The following is a 27,185-nucleotide window of genomic DNA, read 5'->3' as shown; positions in this document are numbered from 1 at the left end:
TCCTTTCCTTTCCTTTCCTTTCCTTTCCTTTCCTTTCCTTTCCTTTCCTTTCCTTTCCTTTCCTTTCCTTTCCTTTCCTTTCCTTTCCTTTCCTTTCCTTTCCTCTTCTTTTCCAGGTGTAATGAACTAGCAGTTTTGTTTAGGACTCTATTGCTGTTATCCAGCAACTGACATGCTTAGGGAGTATTACTACTATGCTAGTCCTGTTCCTAACATGTGCAAATGGAGCTACATCACTTCCAAACACCAGTATGCCTCTAAAGTGGCTTTGTCAGTGTATTTCAAGGTACAGAAGTGCTTCTTCTATCTTAAAGACAATAATTATTTTTTCAAGATAGGTCTAACAGGGAAATGGAAGTGTGTACTACAATAAAGATGAGGTGCTGTCTTGAGAATTATGGACAAAGTGAAAGCAAAACCACATCTTTGTCAGTGTTTAAGAGAAACCCAGTACCTCTCAAATAGTTTAACTTTCTAATGGGGATTGGCTCAATCAGTTTCACAGAATCTCATTGAAAAATATATTCCTCTTTTTTAATTTTATTTATTTTTTGCTGTTCCTGCATGCACTTAGTTCATCATGGCTAATTAGGTGTTCTGAATTATCATCTTCAATTGTTACTAATGTCACATCTTTAGATGATATTGGGTGCGTAATGAAGAACTGTCATAGTTTCAGTTATCTGTGGGGTCTGTGATTGATCAATTCTTGACAACAAAGAATTGTTAACAGGGCTGCATGGTGAAGCAGTCAGTGGAAAATTCCCTTTCATAATGTTTCTATCTAATTTTGGAGCACCACCACTGCCACACATGAAATAACAACACAATTGAATTTCTTTTTGCTGGCATTTAGCAGGACCTATGGGGGTGTGCAGAAATCAATGGGGGATCAGGAGTCTGGAAAATTACATACTTGAAGAATTAATGAACTATAATTCCGTATTACATCCTCAATCACATTTTGCTTCCTTTTCATTAATGGAACTAAATTAGTTTTCCATGGACAGGGTACTTTAAAAAATGTAATCACGCTCTTGATGGGATTTTAAAAAAAAATTAAAAACCTGTTTTAACGACAGTTATTTTTTCATGCAACATGACAGTTGGAAATTTAGAGGGAAGAACATGTATGCGGCATTGACTCAACCTGTTGAAGCAATTTTTAATGTGACGATTATAACTACAACTCTAGTTTTCAGCCCTTTGAGGCAGATTATGGTGTTAAGGTGACTCAGAATTTCTGCAAGAGTCTGAGTGAAGTAGAGACATAAAGAAGAGTAGCAACTTCAAAGGCATCCAAAATGCATTTCTTCCTGCATCGGCTTAAATCATTATACAGAGGAGCAAGAAATGGAAAGACCATAGTCTTCACTGTTCTTTGAAGGTTTTATCCGAGATAACTGATGTTTCGCATACTATATCAAGACCTTTTACTCATGGAATTATGCTATTCTAAGATAAAATTGTAGGTGACTCTACTCTTTGCTATGCCCCACAGGCCAGCAGTAGTCTGGCTCTTTGTAATTTAAACCTGTAACTGAATAAAATGTTGGGATGCTAATATGGTTAAAGTCAAGAATATTCCATAGTTTAATGGAAGATTTAATGTGAGAGCCCATACAATGGAAAGCGTGTCCTAGTATTCATGCTATAATATCATATCTTTTAAGAGTTGCTGGAAGTTGAAAAAATCAGAGTGAGCTTGTAAGCAAAATCAGGCTCTAGAACATCCATCATGAAGGAAAGAGTTCCTTTGAGCTTTTAAGCAAAATCAGGCTCTTGAACATCCATCATGAAGGAAAGAGTTCCTTTGGGAACCAGCAGTAGTATTAGAAGAAAGGAACTGATCAGACTTTACAGAACATATTTAATAGGCATTCTAAAATAACTGCTTTTCTGACATAACTGGTATCTTCTTTGACTACTTATTATAGTCTATGCTTCATTCTCACTTAAAAAAAAAAAAAAAATCTTCTGTCTGATATACAAGTATATGCACTGTATGGGAATGTAGCGGGATGCAAATCCTGAAAGCTGATATTTTAACAAAATAGCTCCAGTATATTGGACTAATTTCAAGCTCTTATATTTATCCTCTGGGACCTGTTTTTTGCATAAGATTTCAAATCAAAGGTCTGATTGAACAACAGGGTCTTCTCAAGTATTAGCATATTAGAAATCTGCTATAGCATGAAATCCAACACAAGCACTTCTCTTCTTAAATATGGGACTCTGAAACTTGCCGTAGAGATGATGAATGCTTTCACAGCTACTGAGTTTTGACAGCAGATACATTATGCAGTACAGTGAACTTTTATTTTGTCTTACTCAGTAAGGCCTCTTCCCCATTGCATACATATTTACTAAAATCAGATATCCCAGACATCCTAATGCTATCGGGCATTCTGTTATCTGAGCATAAGTCTGAATAGCTGGGACATGCTCTTTTTTACTCAAGTCAGACATAACACACTTGAAAATGCATTGACAAATGCAAAGATATATCAAAGTCTGACTGTTCCAGATGTATTCAGGAAAACAAAACAAATCAAAACAAACAAAAACACACACACAAAATAAATAAATAAAAATAAAAAAATTGAAGACTTCTCTTTTTAAACAGCTAAATAGTACCCTAAACAACCTATTTGGTGATCTGTTTCTGACATGACTTTTCTTTCAGTGTATGCATTTTATTTATACTTTTTGTGGGGATAGGATGTGGGTGACTCAGGAGGTTAGCATTAGGCTGGAAAGGCTGTTGCACTTGAAATGAGATCTTAGGTTAGGCTAAGCCAGTAGTGATTGAATATTACAAAAGTTGCTGGCTGCTCATTAATCTTTATAAATATATCCAGTGATAATAATCCAGGGACAGATTACTGCAATTGGCAGTCTATTAATTGGCAGTCTTAGCTGAGTGCCATGTGCTTTACTGTCCCAGAAAAAACTTCCAAGACGGAAACAATTAATTTATACATATTCACAGCTTCCAATCTGTGGTATTTCCTTCATGACAGGAAGAGGCTGCTGAGGCTTTGGTTTGTATTGACCTGTATAAAGAAGTTTATGAAAGAAAGAATTTTTGGACTAAACTGTGCTCTATGTCTCTAACTCTGTGCTTGATGGTGGCATGCAGACTGTTCTGAGAGGAGGATTTGGTGATTAATATTTCAGTCTTGAAACAAGTAATACAAAATGGTATAGCAATACCCCACGTCCCATCACACATGGCTGTTTGTTGAGTGCAGCTTGACCACATTAGAGAGCTTGGTCCTATTGCTGGATGAAAGAGTACTGCTATCTTACAAATTGACAATTTTATACCACTTTCAGTCTTCAAAGCTCTTATTATACAGAAATTCTCTAATAATATTCATCAGACTGCTAGCTTTTCTTTTTTTCTTACTGCACCAGTGGATAATTTGCTAATGATCTTATTTTACTCTTCAGGGAGCAGGGTTTTTTCAGTCTCCCCAAGAGCAAGGGTGTAATAGCTGAAACTGTTGCTACTGTTCAGGAAATGAGTGATTATCAGGTATAAAGAAGGTGATTTGAAAGAGTATTTTTTTCATGTCAAGGAGAGCTAGGTGTACACAGTAATTACTTTCAAAATGCCAGACACTATATTTCGAAGTGGGGCTTCAGTTTGAAAAAAACAAAAACCAAACCAAACCAAACCAAAACAAACAAACAAAAAATGTTTTTTTTTCCCTGTTGAAAGTTGGGTGACATAATATGGACAAAACCAGGCCGACTGATTTCAGTTTCAGAAAAACATATAGGAAACTGAATATTTGAAAACCAAATCATGTGCAACATAAGTATGTAACAGTTACCCTGTTTTGTGGCAGTATGGTACGTACAGTATTGCTGTGAGTACATTCGTGAACTACATCAGGTAGAGAGATTCCCTGTGTTCCTGATGTTTTCTGGGCTCAATCAGTCTCATACATGTGTGTTCTCCAGATAGTGTTTCAAGAGGTGAACCCACAAATCTGCTGCCTTGCAAGTGCCCTGAGGTGGGAACACGGCCAGAACATGGGGTGCTGCTGTCTAGCTGCTCTCCAGACTGGGGTGAAAGTTTCTGGTGGAAACAACCTGTCTTGGTGTTACTGCCTGTTCCAAATCTGGTTCCTCACACAAGTGGGGTGGCAGATTTGGTATGTGCAATTGTGTAACCTATTTGAAAAGGAAAATAGAAAAATAGAGAAAATGCTGCTTCTGTGATAGTCAGTGGGTGTTCTTCCATAAATTCAGGGCTTGGATTAGACCATTTGCTCTAGATCATCACACAAATGAGACTCTATTTTATACCTAGTCGAAGAAGGGAACTTGCAAACTCAAAATAAGATATCTGTTTTGTCTATCTGCTTACAAATGTCACCACCTGCTACTGGAAAAATGACATCCTCTCTCTCTTTGTACTTAATTTTTTTTTTTTTTTTTTTTTTTTTAGAAGTGAAAATATAAAGTCCTTTCAGTAACTTCTTTCTATAGAACAGTATTTCATTTTTTATGCCTTTCTAGTACAGCATCAAACAGAACTTCATTAGTGCTGTTAATGTTCCGTATAGCCCACTGATATACCATAGCCACTGGCCAAGCAAAACTTCAATCAGTTTTTTCTTTTTTTTTTTTTTCCTGTTGTCAGCTCACACCTCTGACTGAGCAGCTGCAAGATGATTCATCAGAGAACGTTTCACCATAGGACAGAGAAAAATTATTTCTGGCTGCTTCTTCCATACTAATAAGATCATTTCAGTTGTAGAGACTTTTGCAGCACATCCTGAGCCATGTCATGCCCATTTGAAAATAGAAATCCTTTTATCCAAATGTCAAGAAAATTTTCCATGAAATCATTGCTTTTGCTCTGCAAAATATGTCTCTGCTGTGATTTCTTAACAGAATTGTGACTTTAACAGAGTTTTGTCCCATTAAAAAGTCTGCTAGAATTAATAATGAATGTTAGTTGAGAGATTTAGCACAAAATGTTGTGCATAAGGAACATTTATGTTCTGAAACCCTCCAACACATGCTGTATAATATCATTTGCCTACAAATTTGGTGTGAGAATTTTTTATTTATTTATTATTTACTCTCTTTGCCGCGATACCATGTAAGGAGTAATGGATTTTTCATTGTCCATGCAGCAATGGTTCCAATGGAATAATTTCAGGCAAACAAACTGTCAAGAATATGACATTTCTTAAAGACCAACAGTGTGCTTCCATCAACGCTTTTTATGGTAGGCACTCCTACATAACTCCACTCAACCTTGCATGCCGCCATAACAAACCAGAAGAGTGTATTTCTTTGTTTATTGGCATCTGTAAAAGCTTTTCATCTCAGGCACTATTTCTTGTGATATGGGTTTGTCAGCTAGTTTGCAAATAAATACAAAAACATGCTTTTGTTGTCAGTTTACCAATACTGACGTGACATTCAAGGCTTGTTTTTCCTGAATAATCAGTAAGTTCAGTAGAATGCATTCAGCCTGCGCCTGCAATACTGTGCACATAATTCTAAAACTTACAGATTCACAAATAAATTGTCCTGAAGAGAGGAACACAGGCCTTCTTTAATGCATATCAGTTCCTATGACCTATATAACACTCTTTCCTCCACCTCATCACCAATAAATAAATTCCATTTTCCAAAAGAAGACATATGTTATCTGGCTTCTTAATGCATGTTATTAAGTAGCATTAAGAAACATTCACATTTCATTGATTGTCTGGGCCCTGTGGCTCTGACCATCCCCAGCAAGTTATCTTCTACTGAGCAGATGATCCCAAACCTATAGGATGATAACATAGGTTCTGTCCAGGCAGGTAAGCTGTCTCCCAGACTGAATGTACCCCAACAGTAAGGGGTCTTCTAGATTGCAGGCCTCCTTTCTTTTTCTTCCCTTTTCTGAAGCAATCTGTGGGTACATGAGCTGTAGATAAAGCACAGACTGCAAACCAACCTTTTCTCACCACAGCAACATAATTTCCATCGATCTTCCTCTGATCTCTCAAACACTTCTGAAGTCCCACTGGCTCCTGGCTGCTCACAAGAAAAAGGCCAGAGTTTATACTGATTTAGAGAGAGAGACACTGAGCAGCTGAAGGTTGCAAAGGTTTGGCATTTCTCAGTCCTGCAGCAGGAGTAGTTACATGATTATACTGCACGTCACAGTGGAGTTGAAAATTCTGTGTTTTAAACCAATTAAGACTTAGGACTTAATTTGTGGTACACAAAGCTAAGAAGCACTGTGGGCAATATTTTGACATATGTTACGTATAGCTCAGTGGTCACATCACATCTCTCCTCTGTAGTCACATCCCAGAGGATACTAGATCAACTGTTGAGGTACTTCTGAGTCTTAATTCAAATTGTTTTTTCAGTTCTCAGATTCCTGGCTGAATTCCTACCTTGGCCAGCATGGCAAGTACATCGAGGGTTTGTTCAGTATTCAAAGGCATGGAGTTATTTTAGAGCTTTTTGTTTCTGAAGGAAATTCGTGTGTGTATTTTGTCTCCCTCTGTGCCTGTTCCATGGGCACATCTCAGTCAACTTGCTGTTCCATTAGGTATGCTACCCTTCATATAAAACAGTGATAATGTCATAAATCTGATAATGAAGGACCCATTTTTATCCCCGTCTGACTACATGCTCCTGAATATCCCTACCTGTTAACAGAACTCATATTCTGGGACCTACTCACTAATATGGCTTACTGCTTAACTAAAGGCACTAGAAATGAACCTGTGGCAAAGTTCTCTACTAAATCCGTGAGTTCAGGTATCTGAATTACATGCCTTTGTGGATACTGGATCTAGTGAGTGTGTCCAGAAATTCATTCTACTGTGGGTTGTTACTGTAATGTTTAGTTAGTAGAAGTGTTTCTTTAAAGAAATGGGCATCCCAAATAAATTACCAGGAGAAGGAGAAAGTGTTGTATTTCATCTTTAAGATCTAAGCTTTGGTTTGGAATCCCAGCTGCACTTTTTGATAGTGAGAGAAGAGACCACAGTCAGTTATGCTGAGAGTCAGCAGCATAATGATGTAAGTCAGCAGGAACTCCATGAGACAGGGAAGTCCTACTGACTAATATCAGTGTTACCAAGGACCACAGCAAGCGTTTAATGTTTTGATATGGCACCAGAAAAATAAATAAATAAATAAATAAATAAATAAAATAATAAAAAGCTTTATCAGGCAGCTTATAACCAAGGGGTTAACATCTTATTTGAAGTGGGATACAATTCCTTCCTTCATACTGTGGACAATTTAAACAGAAGACAGCCTAGCTAGCACATACTGTGAAGAAACGAGTTGCTAATATGTAAACAGTAAACTAAGATCAGCAGAACTCCAGTTAGCAGGGCCAACACTGTTAGCCAAGAACTTTTATGGAAATTATTTAAAATTTTACAATAAATAAGTAAAAATTTAAGTGTCAATAATCAGAATACTTCTGTGAAACCCAGAAATAACAGACATTGTTTTTCCATCAGATGAATGCATTAATTTCTTCTGTGTGAATTTTGTCTCCTTTTTTTGTTGTTCTTTTGAACCAGACATTGATGAATGCTCAGATGGCTTTGTTCAGTGCGACAGCCGAGCTAACTGCATTAACCTGCCTGGGTGGTACCACTGTGAGTGCAGAGATGGCTACCACGACAATGGGATGTTTTCACCAAGTGGGGAATCCTGTGAAGGTCAGTATCTAAGAAAGGTGAGGTAGTGGTATGGCTTGCATAACAGTGGCGTCTAGTATCTCAAGCTGTTGCAGACAAGTATTGTCTTGGGCACTGTTATCAATGAAAGTTAAACCTTGACCAAAAAAATAATTGTCTAAATAAGCATTGTAAGTAAAAGGCAAAATAAAATAAAGTATGAATATTTCTAATTTCTATGTGAGGCATTAGTGGCTATTTCTATGACTTGCTAAGATAATATGCAGTCAGGCACTGTGCTTAAAAGAGTCTGACTGGCCTGACATCTGCTTCTGTGCATTAGTGATTTCCCACAGGCTGATAGTAAGCACTGTAATCTGTCACTCCACAGTAATCTGTTTATATGTCAGATTCTTTATGTGTATAAATGAGCCTCAATCCAGACCCCAGTTTTTCCACTTCATTCCTCTTACAATGAAATAATCTGTGATGAAAATATTTACTGTTGCAAAGAATGATTTTGCAGCCCTAAGACTCTTACCCACACTCAAGTTAATACTGGGATCCTTCTCTGTGCACAGACTAACAACTAATTTTAGAAAGTTGTTATTTGAAGAACAACCTCACAAACTGTGAAGTTTAGTGGACTTGGGGATGGGGCAAGACGCAGGGTGCAGAAAATGAGAAGGTGACAAGTAGATGGGAAAGGTTTTTTTGTTTATGAATGATGCCAGAGAGAACAGCAGGTTAGTGAGTACACAGTTATTTTCAGATGCATATCTCTTAGTATGAAATGTTCTTCCTCTTTTAAGAGCTGCTGATATTAAATAAGAGAACAAACCCACCTGTTTTGTCATAGAATACTTAGGGCAAAATTAGGAGTCTTTCTCCCTGCTGTCTCTAAATGCTTAAATATTCAGTGCTCACACAATATAAGCTTCCCCATCTTACTGTTTAAACTCATATTGGTGGGCTGCATTAGTCCCAAAGGGAAAGAACTGAATTAATTTCACTAAGGCAGACACATAGACAGTTCTCCGGGAGTGAGAATGACCTTTTCGGTATCCCCATCATCAATACCTTATTTCAACACATTTTCACCACAGCTGAAAGCCTGTATTCTCAGGAGGATCCAGTGATTTGAATCAGCCACTGCTTTCATAAGTTCAGCTTTCTTTGTCAAAAACTAACTAAATGTCAGTGTTAGCTGGCCAGGTGTTAGGACAGGAAGGTGCAAAGACTTCTGAAGAAGTTGTGACAATGAGAATGAAAAGGTGTGATGCTTCTGCTTGCAACACCACCCTTCTGTCACTCATGGCACAGGCACCCTGGCCAGGCATTTATGGAAATCTTCTCAATACCCCAAGTTTTATCTTGAACATCAATAAAGTAGGGCTGAACTTTCAGGTTTGGCATGTGCCATGTCAAGAAATCTGAGATGTAAAATGAAACTAAAGGTATGATGCTTTTAACAGTATCTCTGTTAAGATGTATGCAAACAAGCAATGATTAAGCAACAATTTGTAAAGAAATATGTATAAAAAAAAAAAAAAAAAAAAAAAAAGGAAAAAGAATTATGGAGAGACTGCCGCATGTATACAAAAGGAAAAAAACAAATGAAAAAGAAATATGGAGACTGCCACGTGTATGCAAAAGTATCAGTTATTAGCATGCTTTGGCATTTTCTACAGTTTCTACATTCTAGTTTCTACATTCTAGTTTCTACAGTATTAGCATGCTTTGGCATTTTCTAAGTTTCAGAAGCACATATTAAACATAGGCAAATATAATTAGAATTAATTCACAGATGCTAGGAAAACATCTTCATTGCTGATAACTTCAGTCACTATCAGTGGGAACACTTTCCGTTTGATCAATTGCAGCTCCAAATTTTGGAATATTTGGAGACAGGGAGGAAAACTGGATATTTTATTAGTCTCACTGCAACACTTTTTCTAGTATTGAAGCCTGTGACATTGCCTCTCCAACAGAAAAACAGTTTGGAAAGTTGAACTTTCTGCAGCAGAGTACAGCAGTGCAAAAGCAATTGGTTTCTCCCTTGTCAGATCTTTCCACTGTGAGAGTTACCCCTACTGGTTTTAAAGGCAGTCTGGCCATTTCTTATGTCACTTCTTCAGTATCCCCTGTCTTAGAGGTGATTAGATTGAGCTGTTGGTGGATGGCCTTTCAGGCGCTCACTGTAACAACACCAAAGTGATGGGAAATGCACTTGCTGCTTTTCCCTTGGAAATAGAATTATGTTCATCACCTCATTTCCAGAAAAGTGGTGAAAGATCAGCTGCTTAGTCTTTGAGAATTGCATGGGTTTGGGAAGTCTTAAACTTTATATATATATGTCAATAGAGAATTCAGCATAGTATATTACCTGGTACCTTCCTCTTCAACCCCTCACAGCTTTTCTTTATAGTGTCTTTACTCTGTCATATTGGTGCTCTGGCAGTTGTCTCAAGAACCATTTCATAAAAGAGATCTTGGCTGAGATAGTTGATACCACAGCCTCAAGCTTCATCGCATTCAAAAACTGAAACCACTGAAGGCAAAATCCTAAAACAACACCATTCAGGCCCAGTTAACATTTACTCTGCAGTTCTGTGTAAGATCCTGATTCCTTTAAATTTTTCCCCTGCAATGTCTAAAAGCTTTCAATATCAGTTGAAGAAAGAGGCTGTATTGGTTTGTATGAGAAGTAGTGGAGGTTATATCTCATTGGCTCTTGGACATTTTGCATACTTCTATGTCAGAAGAGTAGCTCACCTAATTAATAAACTCCCATTGGACTTGCCAAGAGTATCTGGCAGGTACCAGCTGTTGTTGATACAGAAAATAAGAGAGAAATATCTTCACTCTCCACGTGCATCAGATTATTTAAATGAGACAGGTGCAAATGAACAGGTTGGAAAGCATCAATCCAGAATGCTCCAGCCAATTCCAAAAGCATCTCTTTGGTTGCAAGAGTTTACCTGTATATGAACTTACAGTCTACAATTCTGTTTTGAAATGTCTTGTAATGTTCTTTAGTACCACTGCTGTCCTGCTTCAAGAAGTAGAATCATTTCCTTCCCTGTGTAGTAGCACAGGCTGCCTGACAACACAGAGGGCTAGGGCTCCCTATGATTTTTTTTTCCTCACTACCAAGAATAATGAGGCTACAAGGATGCTCTCTGTTCTTAACCAATGAACAAAGTCCAAACTGGTCAATTCTGTACCTAAGTCTCTGAATCTGGAAGGCAGATGAATTGCTGACCGTCAAGATGTCTGAATTCATCTCACAGTATATCCAGTGTATTAACTAATACATGAGTTTTCTCGTAGTTTAAAAAACACTGTCAGTTTGGAGTCCACACTCAGGTTTTTCTACAGGGCTTGTCATGTTTAACAGAAGCTTTGTTATTGATAGCACTTAGGGCGGCAGGAAATAAAGAATCATTAATCTTCAGCAGATAATCTTACTAGCACTCACAAAGCTCCATGGAAATACTTTCATCTTTATTCATGGTCACAGAAGGTCAACAATTTAAACTATGAATTGACTTTTTATCCTTCTATCTTAAATGGAGCTATAGGAATTAAGGCTTCATTTCTGAATTTGGGAATGCAACTTAAACAACACCAGAGAGAAGGCAGATCTGGAGACACATTAGTATTTAAATATTCAGAAGTGTGGGCAGAGTACAAAATTGACAGAGTTTCTGATGTTTTATTAGAGGGCTAATAAAAGAGAAGCACAGACTGTACATTTTATGAGACAGTGACTTGAACATGTTTACTGTATCAGGTAGCAACATTTCTAAGAAGCTGGTTTAACTGGCACCTGAAGTCTCGGCTCTTCATCTTCCACATCTGCTAAGCACTCTGACAGTTGGTTTGCATGAAGTCACAAATAAATTATTCATAATTCACTTCCTCTTTGAAGAATGGCTACATCAGTTAATAGATTTATTTGGGATAGACAAGAGGAGAAACCAGACTTTCTGCTCAGAAGAGCTTGGGCTCCAAATCAAATATACTCCTTCCCGTTTTGCCTTAAGCAAAAAGTATCCAGGTATCCTTGTACTGCTACCCTGCTGAGGAGGTTGTCAAAGCTAAGGTAATTGAGAATCTTCAGTTGTGTCAGAGCAATGAAACTATCCGCCATCCCAAACCATCTTTCAACAACATATTTATCAATAATTGAGGTGTTCATCTTTTCTTTACATGAACGACACTAACTGATACAAGTGATTCTGTGATGAAGCCATGCCTGGGGGAGACCTTTTTTGGCTTTATGTGAATATCATACATGTAAATCTAGATAACTCATCAGAGGAGGGAAAGTTACAGCTTTCCATCTGTTACATCAGGGCACATCTCTTAGCCCTTTGTCACTACCTAGCAAGGTTATACACAGTATTTTTTTTTTCTAATGGTGCCTTCACAAATTCATGTTCCTTGTGAGTATATTGCAAATTTTCTCATCTGTTGTTATCAATAACATTTTTGTTGTTCTTGTTCAAAAGAGTATTGGGCTGTCATTTTTAGAGTCTGACATAGTAGCTCCAAGATCACTTTCCATATCACTTTCCATAATAGATCTAAAAGATGGGTTTGCCTTTTAAATGTGTACTTTTCCATGTGCTTTACAATTGAATTTCATCTGCCGTATTATTGCTTACTCAGTAAATATCATTAAATACTTCTACATTTCACTGTCAATTTTTGTTTTTAATACTTTCTTAACAACAGCCTTTCTCATCTTATAGTTCATCCAGTGCTCCAGATGACTTTTAAGTAGAACATGGGCAGCACATGTTCTTGCACACATTCCTGGGGAACATTACTGGAACAATTGCATTGTGACAACTTGACCATTTATTGTTGCTTTTTATTACTTACTAATTAACCCACTGTAACTCTGTGAGTGGAAGACCCCTTTTATTCCAAGGCAGATAGTTCCTTTAATATCATGTGTTATGCAAAAGAGCTCATCAAAAGTTTTCAAATGAAAGTAGTGCCTTATATCGACTGTATCCCACTTTGAAGTCTTTCTTAATTAGTAGGGTAAATGTTTATTCTGAATATATAATATAGTGTCTTTAAACAATCTTCTTTCTATCTGAAAACATTTCATTAAGATTTAATTCATCTTTAATTCATCATCATTTGAATATAACACACACCCTTCAAAACTAAGTAATACCACAGATAATTTTTGCAGCCTTTTAAATTACTTTAAGCTTGTTGAACGTGCATACATTGTAGTTACCATGTGTCATCAATACGGAGTAATTGATCACCAGTGACATCTTGAATCAGAGGCTGCACACTGCTCACGGCCAAGTCAAATGTTGCTTTCTCTCTGTGGGAGTCTTTGACTGTCTGTTCCAAGGAACAGTCAGGAAATCTGGTAAATACAATCTTGGCTCAACCTGGTGGGGCAATTGAAATTCCTGTTTTTACAGAGTTTTCTGCCTTTGCAGTCTCTCAAATATCACAAATGGAATTTAGTTGTTCTGGGTACTGCCACCATTATGTATAGCTTTAGTCCAGTATTTCTCCTGTTTAGGCATGAAATTACTTGTGATACAATTAACTCCTAACTCTCTCTAATGTCTGTCACTGCTGTTCCATCCATGGTACTCCTTTGTCATTGCAATATTAAGTTGTACTTAGGGAAAATGAGAAAAGGAAAATCCTTAAAAGTGTGCCAGGTCAAAGCTGCTGCAATTTAGATAAATAAGAACTGGTCCTCAGCTGATCACTAGATAGCTAGTTATATTTTGGTTTTGTTTTCTTTTCTGAGTCAAACCTCCAAGTCTTTCGAGATTTAATGTTTTAATGTTGTAGCAAACAAGCTGCTGGATTCCTAAGCAGCGTGTTGTAAATAGCCTGAAGTGAATTGATATGCTTTTTTGGTGTCATTGTTTTTAAAGAAAAACATAACATGGGAAAGATAATAGCATACTCTGTAGCTGGATACACTGGAAAATAAACACCCTGTGTCCTCCCCCTACCCCTTTTCAGACACACAAGATGCAGGGGCCAGTGTACCCTGTCCGTATGGCTTGTGGAATTCGGAAAGTTAGTTATGACTGTAAACAAGATTTCAGTAACATCATTCACCATCCATTGTCAATCCAGAGAAAAAAAGCTGAACAAAGTTTTGCTTGGTGTAGATACTTTGTATGCAAGTCTTTTGCAGATAATGACTGAAGTTTGATGTGGATAAATAATCCAGATGAGAATTTCATGCATGCAAGTTTATGTTTCTCTTGATGTGTTGTAAACACACTGCTGTTTATGATTTATGATTTAGGTTAGAATCAAAACCTAAACAGCTTCTGCTTTGACCTGGGATATTTAAATTGCCTTATCCAGAACATTTATTTTCATGAATCAAATAACTGAAAAACAAGGTTGGGATTATTTGTAAATGCTCAATGTTGGATAAACTTTGCTTAATATCAAAGTCAATGACAAAAGCTCAATTACTTTCAGTAATAGTGCACTAACCATTACCATGTTGAAAACAAACCCCAAAGCTTTTTCCTCATAGGCAGTTTGTGAAAGGCACTTGCACTTATACGCAGACTTAGTGTTTATAGGGTTACTGTTTGTTGTTTAAAGAAAACTGTTTTTATTTACATGACAGCTGAACTTTGCCCAAGTATCTCATTAAATATGCCTGCTTTCAGTTAAGTGACCAGGTTGTTGGAAAGTGATATTATTCATTTATGTCACTTGCTATGACAAAGCTTTTTACAGAAGAGTGTTCTAAACAAATGAACACAAGTGTCTGGAAGTCATTTGTTAGAAATGGCTTCAATGATAAAGAGAATCCTGCTGTTAATCATTATATTTAAATAGGATTTGTGTTTGTTCTCTTCATTGAATAACTTAAAGCCAGTTAGACTGAATATGTAGAGTTCTTAATTTTCAATTCCCAGATCACATTACTGTCAGTATGGATTTAAGTGACAAGAGAGGAAGGAGAGTACAGCTCTTCCATCCCTATGCTCTGCCCAGATCAGGATTACTCAGACAATTCCTATTAGCTACTTGTCTAAAAACCTTCAAGGCTGGAGCCTGCACACCCTCTGCACAGCTGTCCCACTGATTACATATCCTTACTGTTGGGATGGGTTTCCCTGTCCTCAGTGCCTGTGAAATCTCAACTGTTCAGGTCCATGCAAACAGCCACACTCAGGCTAGGTTCATGATCTCAGTTGCCTTCTGCCCTGTTGCAACAATGACCAGCTCCAGATGCTTCAGAAGACAGTGAGGTAGGAGATGTGAAGAACTGAGATGATTTGTCCATGCTGGATTATCTGATGCCATTTTTTTCCTCTTAACAACATTCTGTGGCAGCGAGTGTAATAGTTTGTTTATATATTGCATGGAAAAAAATATTTCCTTTTATGAGACAAATTTGTTTGTCTCAAATTTGTCATCTACTGTCCCCTTTCTTGTCTGTTAGGCAAATGTGGTCAACAAAAGCTCTCAATATGTCTTCTATGGAGTATTCATTATTTTTTGGTTATGTCTTTCTTTCTGATATTCTTTCAGAGAAGAATAATCCATTACTTTTTAGTTCTTCTCAAATGAGATTTTCCTCATGTTTCTCAGAAGCCTTAGTAATTTTGCAATACATTTTTCTGAGATGTACCCACCGTTATTGCACAGTGTATTTGAAGGAAACCCACAATGCTGTTTATTTATACAATGGAATTCTAATAATTTCCCTGCTGTTTTTCATACCAATTCATATTCATGTTAGCAACTTGTTTACTTTTGTTTGACTGGAGCTACACATGGAATTGAAATAATTGAGTTATTTTGCTTTAAACTGAATGTGCTTAAGGTGAATTGAAGGTTTCATTTCCATTCTTGAATCCAAAGCTGAGTGTTTTATTAAGATTTGATGCTGATGTGAGAGATATGTGCTGAATATGATCACATTGCTTATTTTATCTTGTACTGATCTGTTGGACAGTTAAATGTCACAGTACTACTTTTTAATGGACTCTAATTAAGAGCTTGGGCCAGACTTGTGAATTGCATATAGACTTGAACTCACTGTATTGATATTTAAAATTGCCATAAACCTAGCCTTTGATCTTGTAGTTTTTTCCACATTTTATCACATCTAGCAGTTTACTTCTTTCCTTTTCAAAGCTAACTTTTTTCAGATAACTTTTCTCCAGATGAGCAGCTGAAAAAGCTAAATAAAGAATATTCAAGTATAAAGCACTTTGCCAGTTTGCCTTTGCAAAATAATTGTGTATGTGTACATTGATGAAGTAGGCCTCTAAAAGTACTCTTGAATTCTTTGCAACATGATTATTTTTAAGTCATTTACCTTTATTCACTAAATGCATTATTTTTTTCTTTATTTTCTGTGCTGTATACAAAGGCTGTAGATGTTGCTGCAATGTGAATAATTAAATACTGTAGTTTGTACGCTCTAATAAATGATGTGATGCTTATTTAAATGACCTTACAGGTCAGACATCACCTTTCACATTAACTTTTTGGCAAGTGAACTCAAATATGCTAGACAGAGCCAGCAAAAGGTTTTAAAAACATCTTTCTGCAGCTCTACTTGTTTAATTGAAAATGTCTTCTGAACGGTTCCCACAAACTATTGTTCTTCAGGGAGTAACATATTATTTTTGTTCTTATATTTCCTGTGATAGCTTTGTTCTAACTACCTTGCTTAATAGTATTATTTCAGGAAAATGTATAAAAAAAACTCCAAATATGATGTTGCTAAAGCTGATGTGACTTGAAAAATATTTTTGTGAACTTGTAAGTTATTTTTCCCTGTTCTGGTGAAGTGCAAATTAATTTTCAGCCGAAGGCTTTAATGGCCACGAATCATTTATATTGGCTGCCACAAGAACATTTTTGTTAATTGAATGTGGTCTAAAAGTATTACATGGCATGTTTTTTTGCAGACATTGATGAATGTGGAACTGGAAGGCATAGCTGTGCCAATGACACTATTTGCTTTAACTTGGATGGTGGGTATGACTGTCGATGTCCGCATGGCAAGAACTGCACAGGAGACTGTATCCATGAAGACAAAATCAAACACAACGGTCAGATCTGGGTGCTGGAGAATGACAGATGCTCTGTCTGCTCATGCCAGGTCAGTAGAAATAAAACTATCTGCTACAGCAAAGATTTTGGTAGGGATGAAGGGAAGAACATTGTGATTCAAGTTCCTCTTTTGGCTGCCTTTTCATTATGTATGTGGTGCTACACAAAAATGGCATTTTGCAGGGTTTTGGGGAGAGCTTCTCTTTCCAACCTGTACAAGCAGAACTTCCACGTGAGGTTTATTATATACTCCTGGCAGAAAGGGAAGAGTACCACTTGGTTAGCAGAGATGCCACCTATGTTTTCTGGGTGGGAGTAATGGCATTTTCACACAAAGAAACTGTCTAGGCAGATATTGGTGTTGGTGACTAATGACACTATCTCTAGCAGATGGCTATAAATAGAGGTAGATTCTGTCTCTGCAGAGTAATTCAGCTTAACTTTCTCAAATGCTTGTTGTGGGAAGCCTGATCCCAAGCTAAATGCTGATGATGAGTAAAGAACTAATATACTACTGACAAAGTCCTGAGCATTTCAGAAGGTCAGGATTCATTAGCATGAATTTAATTTCATACTAGCTATCATCATCTTTATGTGAATAGTTACAAAAGAGAGCTGGAAGTTTAACAGCGGACTCAAGTAGCATCCATATGAGAATGACCAAACTTAGTGCAAGCCACTAAAATTTGACCCTTAGTAGCGACACCATTGAGTTTCATCAGCTTAGGTAAGAGCTGTCTGAAGGTTGCTATAAATCTGAAGGTTTTATAAAAGACAACAATTTATGGTGGTTACTAAGTGTGTATTGTAGTTTCTGCCACTTTGAACTGTATTTTGATAAAGTTATCATGGTATCACGGAAAGACTCAAAAGCTGGCTGTGGCTTAGCATTGTGCCAACAAATCAAATTTTGGTACAAGAACTGTAGGAGTCATGCAGATTTCTGCCATTACTCTATGTCTGTCTTCCAACAACAGAATGGATATGTGATGTGCCGGCGAATGGTCTGTGACTGTGAAAATCCCACTGTTGACCTATTTTGCTGTCCTGAATGTGACCCAAGACTCAGCAGCCAATGTTTACATCAGAGTGGGGAGCTTTCCTACAACAGCGGTGACTCCTGGATACAGAACTGTCAGCAGTGTCGCTGTTTGGTAAGGCTCCTGATTACAGCAGAATAGGCAGGAGGAAAAAAATGATATGAGAAGTTCTGATCTGTGAATAGTTCATTTTCATGTATTAGCATCCATTTAGTTCCCTCTGGAGTATGTGTATAATCAAAATCTGCTTTTCATGGATATTTGTCAGTATTATCAAGTCCCAGTCAAAAATGCATTTGGACACAATAGACATAATATAAATTATTTAATCATGAAAATTGTTTTAACAAAGAGTGGAGGTCATTTGGATGTGACACCTACATAGTAACACTCATGTGATTACTCATTCAGGGCCCAAGAGGCTGTATAAGGATATGTATTTATGTAAATAAGTATTCATTATCACAGTTGATAATTTCAAAGATGTTGATAGACTGAAATGTGTTTATTCACTCAGACATTTTCAGTAACAGAAAATCTAATAAGAATTGATGCATTCTTCAAAATAGTGAAATAAGGTTTGAACAAAAATCTTTTAAATCTTGTTATCTTTTTCCTGGGCAGGTATTTCAGAGTCTTAGGAAACCTGTGCTGCATAATGGTGCTCAGGAAGTTTCCACTACAGAAACAATCCCAAGATAAAAGCAACTAGTTTTTATAACAGGTTATCTCCAAATGTAAAGTGTGGTCCATCTAGCAGCTTTCCCTTGTCAGGGTGTCATGAATTACAGCCAGAAAGCAATTTCTGTAGACACTGCTTTCCATGTTGCTACTGCTAAAATCCAATGAAATAGATTCCCAGGTGTTTCATTTAAAGTCTTAAAAACAAAGCAAAACAAACTACAGTTTAGGATCTCAACAGCTGTCTCTTCTTTATTCAAGATGCTCTTTCCGTAACTGAACCCTGCTTTCTTTCTGTTGTCACAACGATTTTTTAGGTGACAACTTATTGTCTACTCCTTGTACTGTCCATTGCTACAAAAATAAATTGAAATATCAAGATCAGTAACTGGTTTTAAGATTGCTTTCATTGTTACAATCACGCAATTCAAAAAGAGAGGTAAATTGACCCAGATAAGAATTTTGTAAAAGCGTAACTTCACAATAATTTCTGCAACAAGAGGTGTAAAATTGGAGCTATGGCAAATTGCTGGGGATTTTTTTCAGCTTTTGCTCTGGTATTGAACTCATAATTCTCAAAGCATCAGATACAGTTTTTGTGACTGCACTTCTTTCCTTGGGCCACATGCAATTATCTTCACACACACACACACACACCCCCTAGAGCAGAAGTAGACCTGTTCCAAAGCAAACGTGCATTAATGACTTCAGTGAACTGTTCCCTTTGATAGACCTGCAACTTTGGCCTTTGACCAGAGCTGAACAGAAGTTATCCCCAAGTTCTAGGAACTGAAGCAAATAATCAGTCATCTTTAGATTTGTGTAAAGGAGTACAATAGCATCTCCTTCCACTATTCTGGCCCAACAATAGTCTATCTTTTGACCTTTTCATACTGTGACTGTACCAAACCCATCAAATGACATGCAGAAAGAGTGGTTAAGTTTGGAAACCTTATCATAACATCCAAAATGGAAGGTAAGTGTTTGGAGGTCCTTTCAATGAAAATGCTGGGATGTTCCTGCTAAATTGGGTTGCTTGACACCCTTAATTAAGCTAACACATTTGTAACCATGGAAAAGATAAACTCTAGTCCACCCAGAGCTGAACAGTTGAGGGGTTATACAGCAAACCAGCAATCTGAATAGAAATAAGAACTATAGAAACAGAGATTTCAAGGCAATTTTGTAGTGTAGACCTGTTATGGCTTCTGTCATTCACAGTAGAACTTCACAAGAATAGATCCATATTCTGTATTTCACAAAGTTCATGGAGAAATTTCAGCAGCAGCTTGATGCAGAGTATATGGAAAGACATTAAATCTAATGCACTTTCTCAGTAGAAAGAACAAAAAAAGCAACCAATTTGCTGCATCTCCCACTGGCAATGAATGCTAGTGTTCTCTGTGCTGACTTCTGAGTAGGGCCAGATGGAAAAACTAAGAAACTAAGGAAAAGCTAAGAAACATAATGCTGAGTCAGAGAAATGGGCAGTGAAACAAAACAATATCTAACAATCTTCTCTCCTTCTTGTAATATTTTTGAACAGCAAGGTGAAGTTGACTGTTGGCCCTTGCCATGCCCAGAAGTGGACTGTGAATTCAGTGTCCTCCCCGAGAATGAGTGCTGCCCACGCTGTGTCGCTGACCCTTGTCAGGCGGACACCATTCGCAACGACATCACTAAAACCTGCCTGGATGAAACCAATGTCGTTCGCTTCACTGGGTCTTCTTGGATTAAGCATGGCACAGAGTGCACACTCTGCCAGTGCAAGGTAAAGAGCTTAAAGATTAAGCTGAGATGCCTCTCACTCAGTTTGTTTTGTGGCAAATAAATATTAATGCATTGAGCCTGGTCAGTGGCTAGGTGATGTCAATGCTTGTTTTAAAGCAGTGGAGATTACAGTATAAGTGTTCAGTTTTGGTAGCTTCACTCTTGCATGTGCTAGAATGTTGGTTTACTGGGCTAGCAGGTCAGATGTAGGACAACAGCCTGTGCTGCAGTGTGCTGCGAACAAGTTAAGGGGCTTGGCTTTTCCACCATAAAACCTCGGTTCAAGTTTGATTGCAGTTCTTATGGTATAGATCCATGCTATCTTGGAAATATAATGTGGTGGTTTTACTCCGGTGGCTGGCCGAGCTCCACCACAACCTCTCTCTCACTCCCTCTCCTCAAAGAGGAACAGGGAGAAAATACGATGAAAGGGGCTCAAGGGTTGGGATTAGGACAGGGAGATTGTGCAGTAATTATTGTGATGGGCAAAACAGACTCAGCATAGGGAGACAGTAAGATTTATTGTCTATTACTAACAAGCTAGAGAAGTGAGAAACAAAGGAAAGAAACCAAAAGCACCTTTCCCCTCCCCCCCCCCGCTTCACCATGGTCCTCACCACAGGCTGCAGGAGACTTCTGCTCCGGTGCCTGGAGCACCTCTCCCCTTCCTTCTTCACTGACCTTGGTGCCTGCAAGGCCGTTCCTCACTCCTCTCACTCTCCCAGCTGCTGTGTGGCGCAGCATATTTTTCCCTGTCTTAAATACACTCACAGAGGTGGAAAACAACATCACTTATTGGCTCAGCTCTGGTCAGCAGTGGGACCCTTACCTAACATGGGGCAGCTTCTAGATCCTTCTCACAGAAGTCACCCCTATGGCCCCCTGCTACCAAAACCTTGCCACATAAACCCACTACATATATACAGTAACAAATAGGTATGTAAGGCTAGACTTCACACAAGAAATGTGTACTCTGTGGTACTATAGAGTTATCATAACTGATTTATTTGTTCTTTGAGAATAATAATTGCTTTGAGAATAATGGGACTAGTTACCTCATTATGTGGCTTTTTTGCTTTAAAATTAAATATAGGATCAACATGACATAGAGAACATTTTGTAGTTTTTGTAGTCAAAGAAAATCATTGTTTGAAGAGAAAAACTTTATGGCTATGGACTTACGTGAATTCTTATATCTCTTTTTAAAAACGTGAGAGAAAAGGAGGTTAAAATAAGTTTTTCCATTCAAAATAAACCCTGTGAGGTGAATTGTACCTATACTGAAGAATGACGGAGTGGTCCCACAGTAGCCAAGAAGAGAGAGACAGGAGAACTCATCCAGATATCTTTAAATTTTACTGAAATTCACAGTTGATTTTGGTTTTTATCCTGTGTCTTTCCCAAGGAAGAGACTTCCCAAACTCTAGAACATGGTACCATTAACTACTTGGAATATAAAAATAAAAATAAACTAACTTCAACATCTCTTCCTGGGAAAGTTGGGGAGTAACTGATCTGAGCAGAAGCTGACAACCAACACCTTCTTCCACCACTTTTCTGACATAATACTGTGTGCAACAACAGTTGCTATTGTCGAGGCATAGTTTTACTATGGAAGAGTTACGTGCCAAGTAACCACGAGCACTTGTCTTAATGTAAAAACAGGTCAGTGGTTAGAAGGAAACACTGATCTGATAGAGTGGCTAAAGGTTTGAAAGCCAGATGCTGCTTAAAGGATGTTGAAACAGGCTCAAGTGCACAAACCATTATTAGTGGGGCCCACAGCTGGTAGCATACACCAACTGCAATGCTAGGAGTTACTTTGTTACTTTTGGAGAAAAGAAATTTAAAAAAGAAAAAATAAAAGAAAAGAGGAGAGGCTATAAAGAATCGCAGTCCCATGACCAGCCAGTTTGAGCTTGGGCGGGTTGCTGAGGTTTCTTTGCCTCATTTTCCCTATCGGTAAAACAAATCGTTTTGTGTCATTCTTCTCTAAAACACAGCTGAGATTCTGTGATGGGAAATGCTTTCTCATTGCTGTAGCACTAATCAATGGCATTGCGGAAGAGATCAATTCTGCTGATGGCCAGCAGTGTGCTGCTTCCATCTGCCCTTTTCTCTTGAGGCTCAGCAAAGAGTGGATCTTAAGAATGAACTAATTTCTATTCAGTATAAGCAGATATATAAAGTAATAAAATCTATTGCTGCATTACGAATATATAGAAGAGTTAAACAGATACTCTGCCAAACCCATAGATTTAAAGCAGCTCAGGTGAGAATCTGCTTGACAATGAAGATGTAGCACTTTGACCTTCAGCAAGCAAAATCTTATTCAATTCACTTTTCAGAGCAGTTTTCTTTTTGAAATAAACTGTCTGTTCACATTGGCAGCATTTTTGTATTGTAGTTCTGCGTGCAAGCAGCCCACTCCTGCAGATCAGGTTAATGCTATGCACAGTTTGTATAGTTCTCACATTCACCCTGTGTCACCCCACTCTTTCCTTGCAGAGCATCACATGGAAGGTCAAAGCTCGAGGCTAAGCCTCTCTAACCAAGCTATAGCAAAATAGGTTTACACAAATCCTCTAAGAATTCAGAAAGCGGGCATCAGCTGAAGCTGACTTAGCCACAAAACCATGTCAAATCATAAGTAGAGAAGGTGAACAGTAAGATTGTCTAACCTTCTGTAACAGGAGTGAAGGAAAATGTTTGAATGATTCAGATCTTGGTCTTTAATTCGTGCTGGCAGTTTAGTCAACTAAATGTATTTGGAGTAATTTAAAAATAATATAAATTTTATTTGCCTTATAAGAATCAGGCTGAAGAAAAGAAGTAGCCAAAATGTAGAAAATAATTTCTTCATAATTTAATCATGTCCAAAAGTAATCTGTTCCCTTAATTGCTAATATTTTCAGAAAAATGTCTTGACTATCAGGAAAAATTTTTATGGATTAACATTTGCTGGTGTTGCAGCCAGGATGTATTAACTTGAAGCATTCAGTGCTAAATAAAACCCAGAGTCTCTTCTGTGTAATCTAAATAAAACTCCCAAGTGCCCTGTCTTGTTCAACAGCTTTGTGTATTTGGGCAAATGCCCTATACCTTTATGTCAGGAGTATTCCTGTAATCCCAGCTCCTTTCAGTTTGACTGTTGTAGCTATGGGATGTAGACCACAGAAAAGCAAGCAATTGGAAGAATCATCATAGCCCATACCCTTAGGCAACAGAAGGACACAATGACAATTTCATGAATGCTATCAAAAATTGTACACAAGTATTTTACAGATCTACATTTTAAAATCTCATGTAAGTGTTTAAATAGTTGAGCTTGTTAAATTGACCGAGCTTATAAAAAAAAATGCTAATTGTTCAAATTCTCTTTGTTCTTCCTTCCTTTAGAACGGCCATGTCTGTTGCTCAGTGGATCCACAGTGCCTTCAGGAACTGTGACACCAACAACCATCTCTCACAAAGCAGTTTCTGGTTAAAGAATTTTCCTTCACAAAAAGAAAAAAAAAGAAAAAAAAAAAAAGATCTTTAGACCAAAAATTGTACAAAAATTAAACTAAAATTGGATTGTTTTTGTCCATCTAAAGTGCAGAAATGTGATTCAGTTACCTGAATCAGAGTGAAAATTATGGGACTCAAGACAAGCTCAGATGTGTAAACCTTTGTATGAGGTCAGGCCCAAATGTTCTGGCTATTTGTCTGTCTAACATCATTATGCAGAATATTAGGTTAGTGTAAAGTGACACATTGTAATGCTGTACATAACGATGTCCAGATCCGAAGTCAGCTAGGAGCGCTTACAGGGTCTTCCAAAGCTTTGAGAGTCCAGCACTTGACCGGATGCAGAGATTTTTACCTAATTGTTATTGGTTCTGCACAAATGTGTTTGATTGCTCACTGCAGAATATAGCAGATGTAAAAGGATGAAGCCTTCAGGAATAAAGAACATAGCAGCTAAGATGTGATATGTACAGTATATGCGCTGGAAAAAAAACTGAGCTAAAAAAAAAAAAAAAAAAAAATATTGTAAAAAACAAAACAAACAAACAAAAAACACACACAAACACACACACACACACACAAAGAAAAAATAAAAACAAAAATTGTGATGCACAGGCATGGCTTCTTAATGTTTTCTGATGGGAAAAGTCATCAATATTTTCTTGTTTTACTGCACTTACTATTATTTCTTGATTGAATTTGTTCAGTATAAGCTCGTTATTGTGCAAATTTAAATAAATATTTCTCTTACCTTAAGTTTCTGTTTGTGTCATTTTTCCTTTTCAGGGGTGTCATTTTTGCATGTGTGTTGTTATTCCTCCTCCTCTGTCGGCATGCCTGGGCAGCTGGGCAATGCAGGTAGAGAGGCTCCTCTCTAGTTCCTCTGCATGTGGGAGCTTCTGCCCAGCACAACCTTTTGCCTCTAATTTCTTATCTTTGTTATTAACTTCATGCATGCGAGCCATTACAATGGATTGAACAGAGCAATTCATGTGCCCTCCTACCCTATGTGCCAGTGGGATGCTGCCACCCAGATTGGGTACAGACCATTTGTCTGACCTGCATCTGTTCAGATTTAAGGGGATGTTCTCTAGATTCCCACTCTGCTCTGAGCTGGTTTGTTTCTCCGTAAGCTCCACAGCTGTTTCAGTTGTTTGTGTAAACTATCGTAATTCACAGGGATCACTCCAACACACAAGCCCTATTTTCATTACTGTCCTGTTGGGACAATAAATAAAAGAGGCTGCATGACCAAAGCTGTGTTACTCTGGGAGAGAAATAAAGAATAAAGAATAAAGCAGTGTTTACAAATTAAGGGCTGAAATGGCTGAATATATAAGGAATGCAAATATCTTGTAGGTATTCCTATCAGTCCTGCAGTGTATCAAATAATTCATGTTTCTGGAGCAGGGAATACAAGAGATGTCACACCACTGAGTGCAAATAATACAAAGAAAACCAAGAAACTAAAAACTTAATATATATATATATATATGCAAAATTTGATTGATAGTCTACATTGGACCATTAAAGCTATGAAGATTTTTCAGACCAAATAAACCTTTTTCTTCACACTGTCCATAAATAACGGGTACTCAAGGGATTTACTGTTTTGTCCTATTCCTGGCAAGCTATAATCAATGCTTTTTGAGCAGAATATAAGCTCCTTGAAAAAGAGGCTGCTTTCTCTACAGTGTTTTCTTGCCTGCTAGTAATTGTTAAGAGGTCATGTTTTGCCCTCAGCCACAGAGGCACGTCTCCAGTTGATTTCAGTGGCAGCTGCATGCCTGTTTCTGAGAGGAGGTATAACAGAGGGTATAACTTTAGAAATTGTACTTCACTTTCATTAAAGAAAAGGTATAAGATAGGTATAAGATAGGTACAGGAAATACATAAAAACAAGCCTTTTTATTTTTATTTTTTTAATATACAAAAAAGAGTGAATATTTTTCAAGCACAAAATCCCGAGGCTCTGTCAGAGGCTGTAGATATCCAGGGCAGATATCCACAGCACAGCTTTAAGAATTCCCCCATTTGGACCAGTGAATAGGTAAGTTATATGTGAGGTAAGTGCTCCTGCCCTTTTTCTGCTTTAGTGCATTCCCAGAAATCAAATTTATACCTGTAGCAGATATGAGAACTAGAAGAAAAAAATCTCTCCAAATCTTTTTCTCACTCCTTGGGAGGCACAGTAATCCTAGCTTTTACTCAAAACAAAAAGGTGTATAGAAGGAACATAAGCATCTCTTTCCTTTTGTTGCCTGCCCTGCCTTGAGTGTTGTAGGATCTTTCTGCTATTGCAGGTTCATGAAGCGTGGTGCAATACAAAAAGAAACAGGCTAAAAAGCCAAGAATTGAGACATAACATAATAGCTAAACCTTGAATCAAATCCTTGGAGGGACAGTCAGTGCCACATGTATGTGAAGAGCTGAAGTTATACTACTGAACAAAGCTGGAATTCTCTGCTAAATAAAAAATGGAAATGGGCGGAGTGAATATTATCTAATTTATCAATGTTCAAGGTTACTAATCAGTTGGGAGTTCTTCTAAAGGTCAACTAAGTCCAATGAGACATCTCAGTGACCTTCGTTTTTCATTCACTTTCAACCCCCCCTTCCCCATCTCCCCCTTGTTCATTCAAGACACTAATTAGTAGTACACATTTTTCATTTTTATTGAAAAGTAAAATTAAATATTATTAAAAATTGATGTCTAATTTCCAGGCTAAATTGTCTGTCAGACAATGTAGTCCATAAAAAATAATTATTATTATATTTCTGTGATTTTGAACAAAGCAGGTACATTGTGCTCTCTTAGTGGCCTTTCATTATGGATGCACTGTTTGCAGTACTAGAATTCAATAACTTCCATAAAGGAATTGTCACCTCTCTGCAGAGTAATTGCCCTAAGTTAATAGACCTACAGATAGAAATGCTGAAATGTCTTCAGTTCCAATACTGAATTCAATGCTGTGGGGAAACAAGTTGACAAAAAGCAGCGATGCTGTAAACTGTTGAAAAGGAAGCTGGCTGTGGTGCTGCACATTTGCTGCACTCTTTACAAGGACATCTAGAAGTGGTTATTTACACTGGGAGTGCTGTAAAGCTGCCCTCATTTAGCGCCAGCATAGGCTTTCTACAAACTGCGTTGGGTGTCGCAGATTCACCCTGGGCACCTCAGAGAAGTTTGTGAGCTGCAGAGCCCAGACCTCAGCTCCTGCTGTGACAGAGCGGCAAAACAGCATCTGGCTTCAAATGCTGGGCTCTTCAAATGCTGCAAATATGTATGGGGCCGCCCCTGCCCCAGCCCTCTCCATGGGCATGGTGAGTCTCACCTTGCGTGGGTCACTTCTGTCCATGCTCTGGTGATGTGCTCAGCCACAGGGCAGGGTGTGCTGGCCAGACAGCACTCGTG

General features: G+C 37.8%; 1 protein-coding gene across 1 annotated transcript in view; it reads left to right on the top strand.

Annotated features, from left to right (window-relative positions):
* The window catches only part of NELL2 (neural EGFL like 2), a 150,013-nt gene extending 125,487 nt beyond the window's left edge, over positions 1-24,526 (top strand). Inside the window, exons 16-20 of the mRNA XM_035334601.1 lie at positions 7,572-7,712; positions 16,625-16,818; positions 17,747-17,923; positions 20,037-20,261; positions 23,660-24,526. Coding sequence (XP_035190492.1) covers positions 7,572-7,712; positions 16,625-16,818; positions 17,747-17,923; positions 20,037-20,261; positions 23,660-23,710 — 788 coding nt within the window. The 3' untranslated portion in view covers positions 23,711-24,526. The remainder of the gene's footprint in view (positions 1-7,571; positions 7,713-16,624; positions 16,819-17,746; positions 17,924-20,036; positions 20,262-23,659) is intronic.
* Positions 24,527-27,185: the final 2,659 nt, after the last annotated feature.

The sequence above is a fragment of the Oxyura jamaicensis genome, chromosome 1, assembly GCF_011077185.1.
Source record: "Oxyura jamaicensis isolate SHBP4307 breed ruddy duck chromosome 1, BPBGC_Ojam_1.0, whole genome shotgun sequence".
NCBI lineage: Eukaryota > Metazoa > Chordata > Aves > Anseriformes > Anatidae > Oxyura > Oxyura jamaicensis.
The sequence above is the reverse complement of the archived record's forward strand: the minus strand, read 5'-3'. Positions and strand labels throughout refer to the sequence as shown.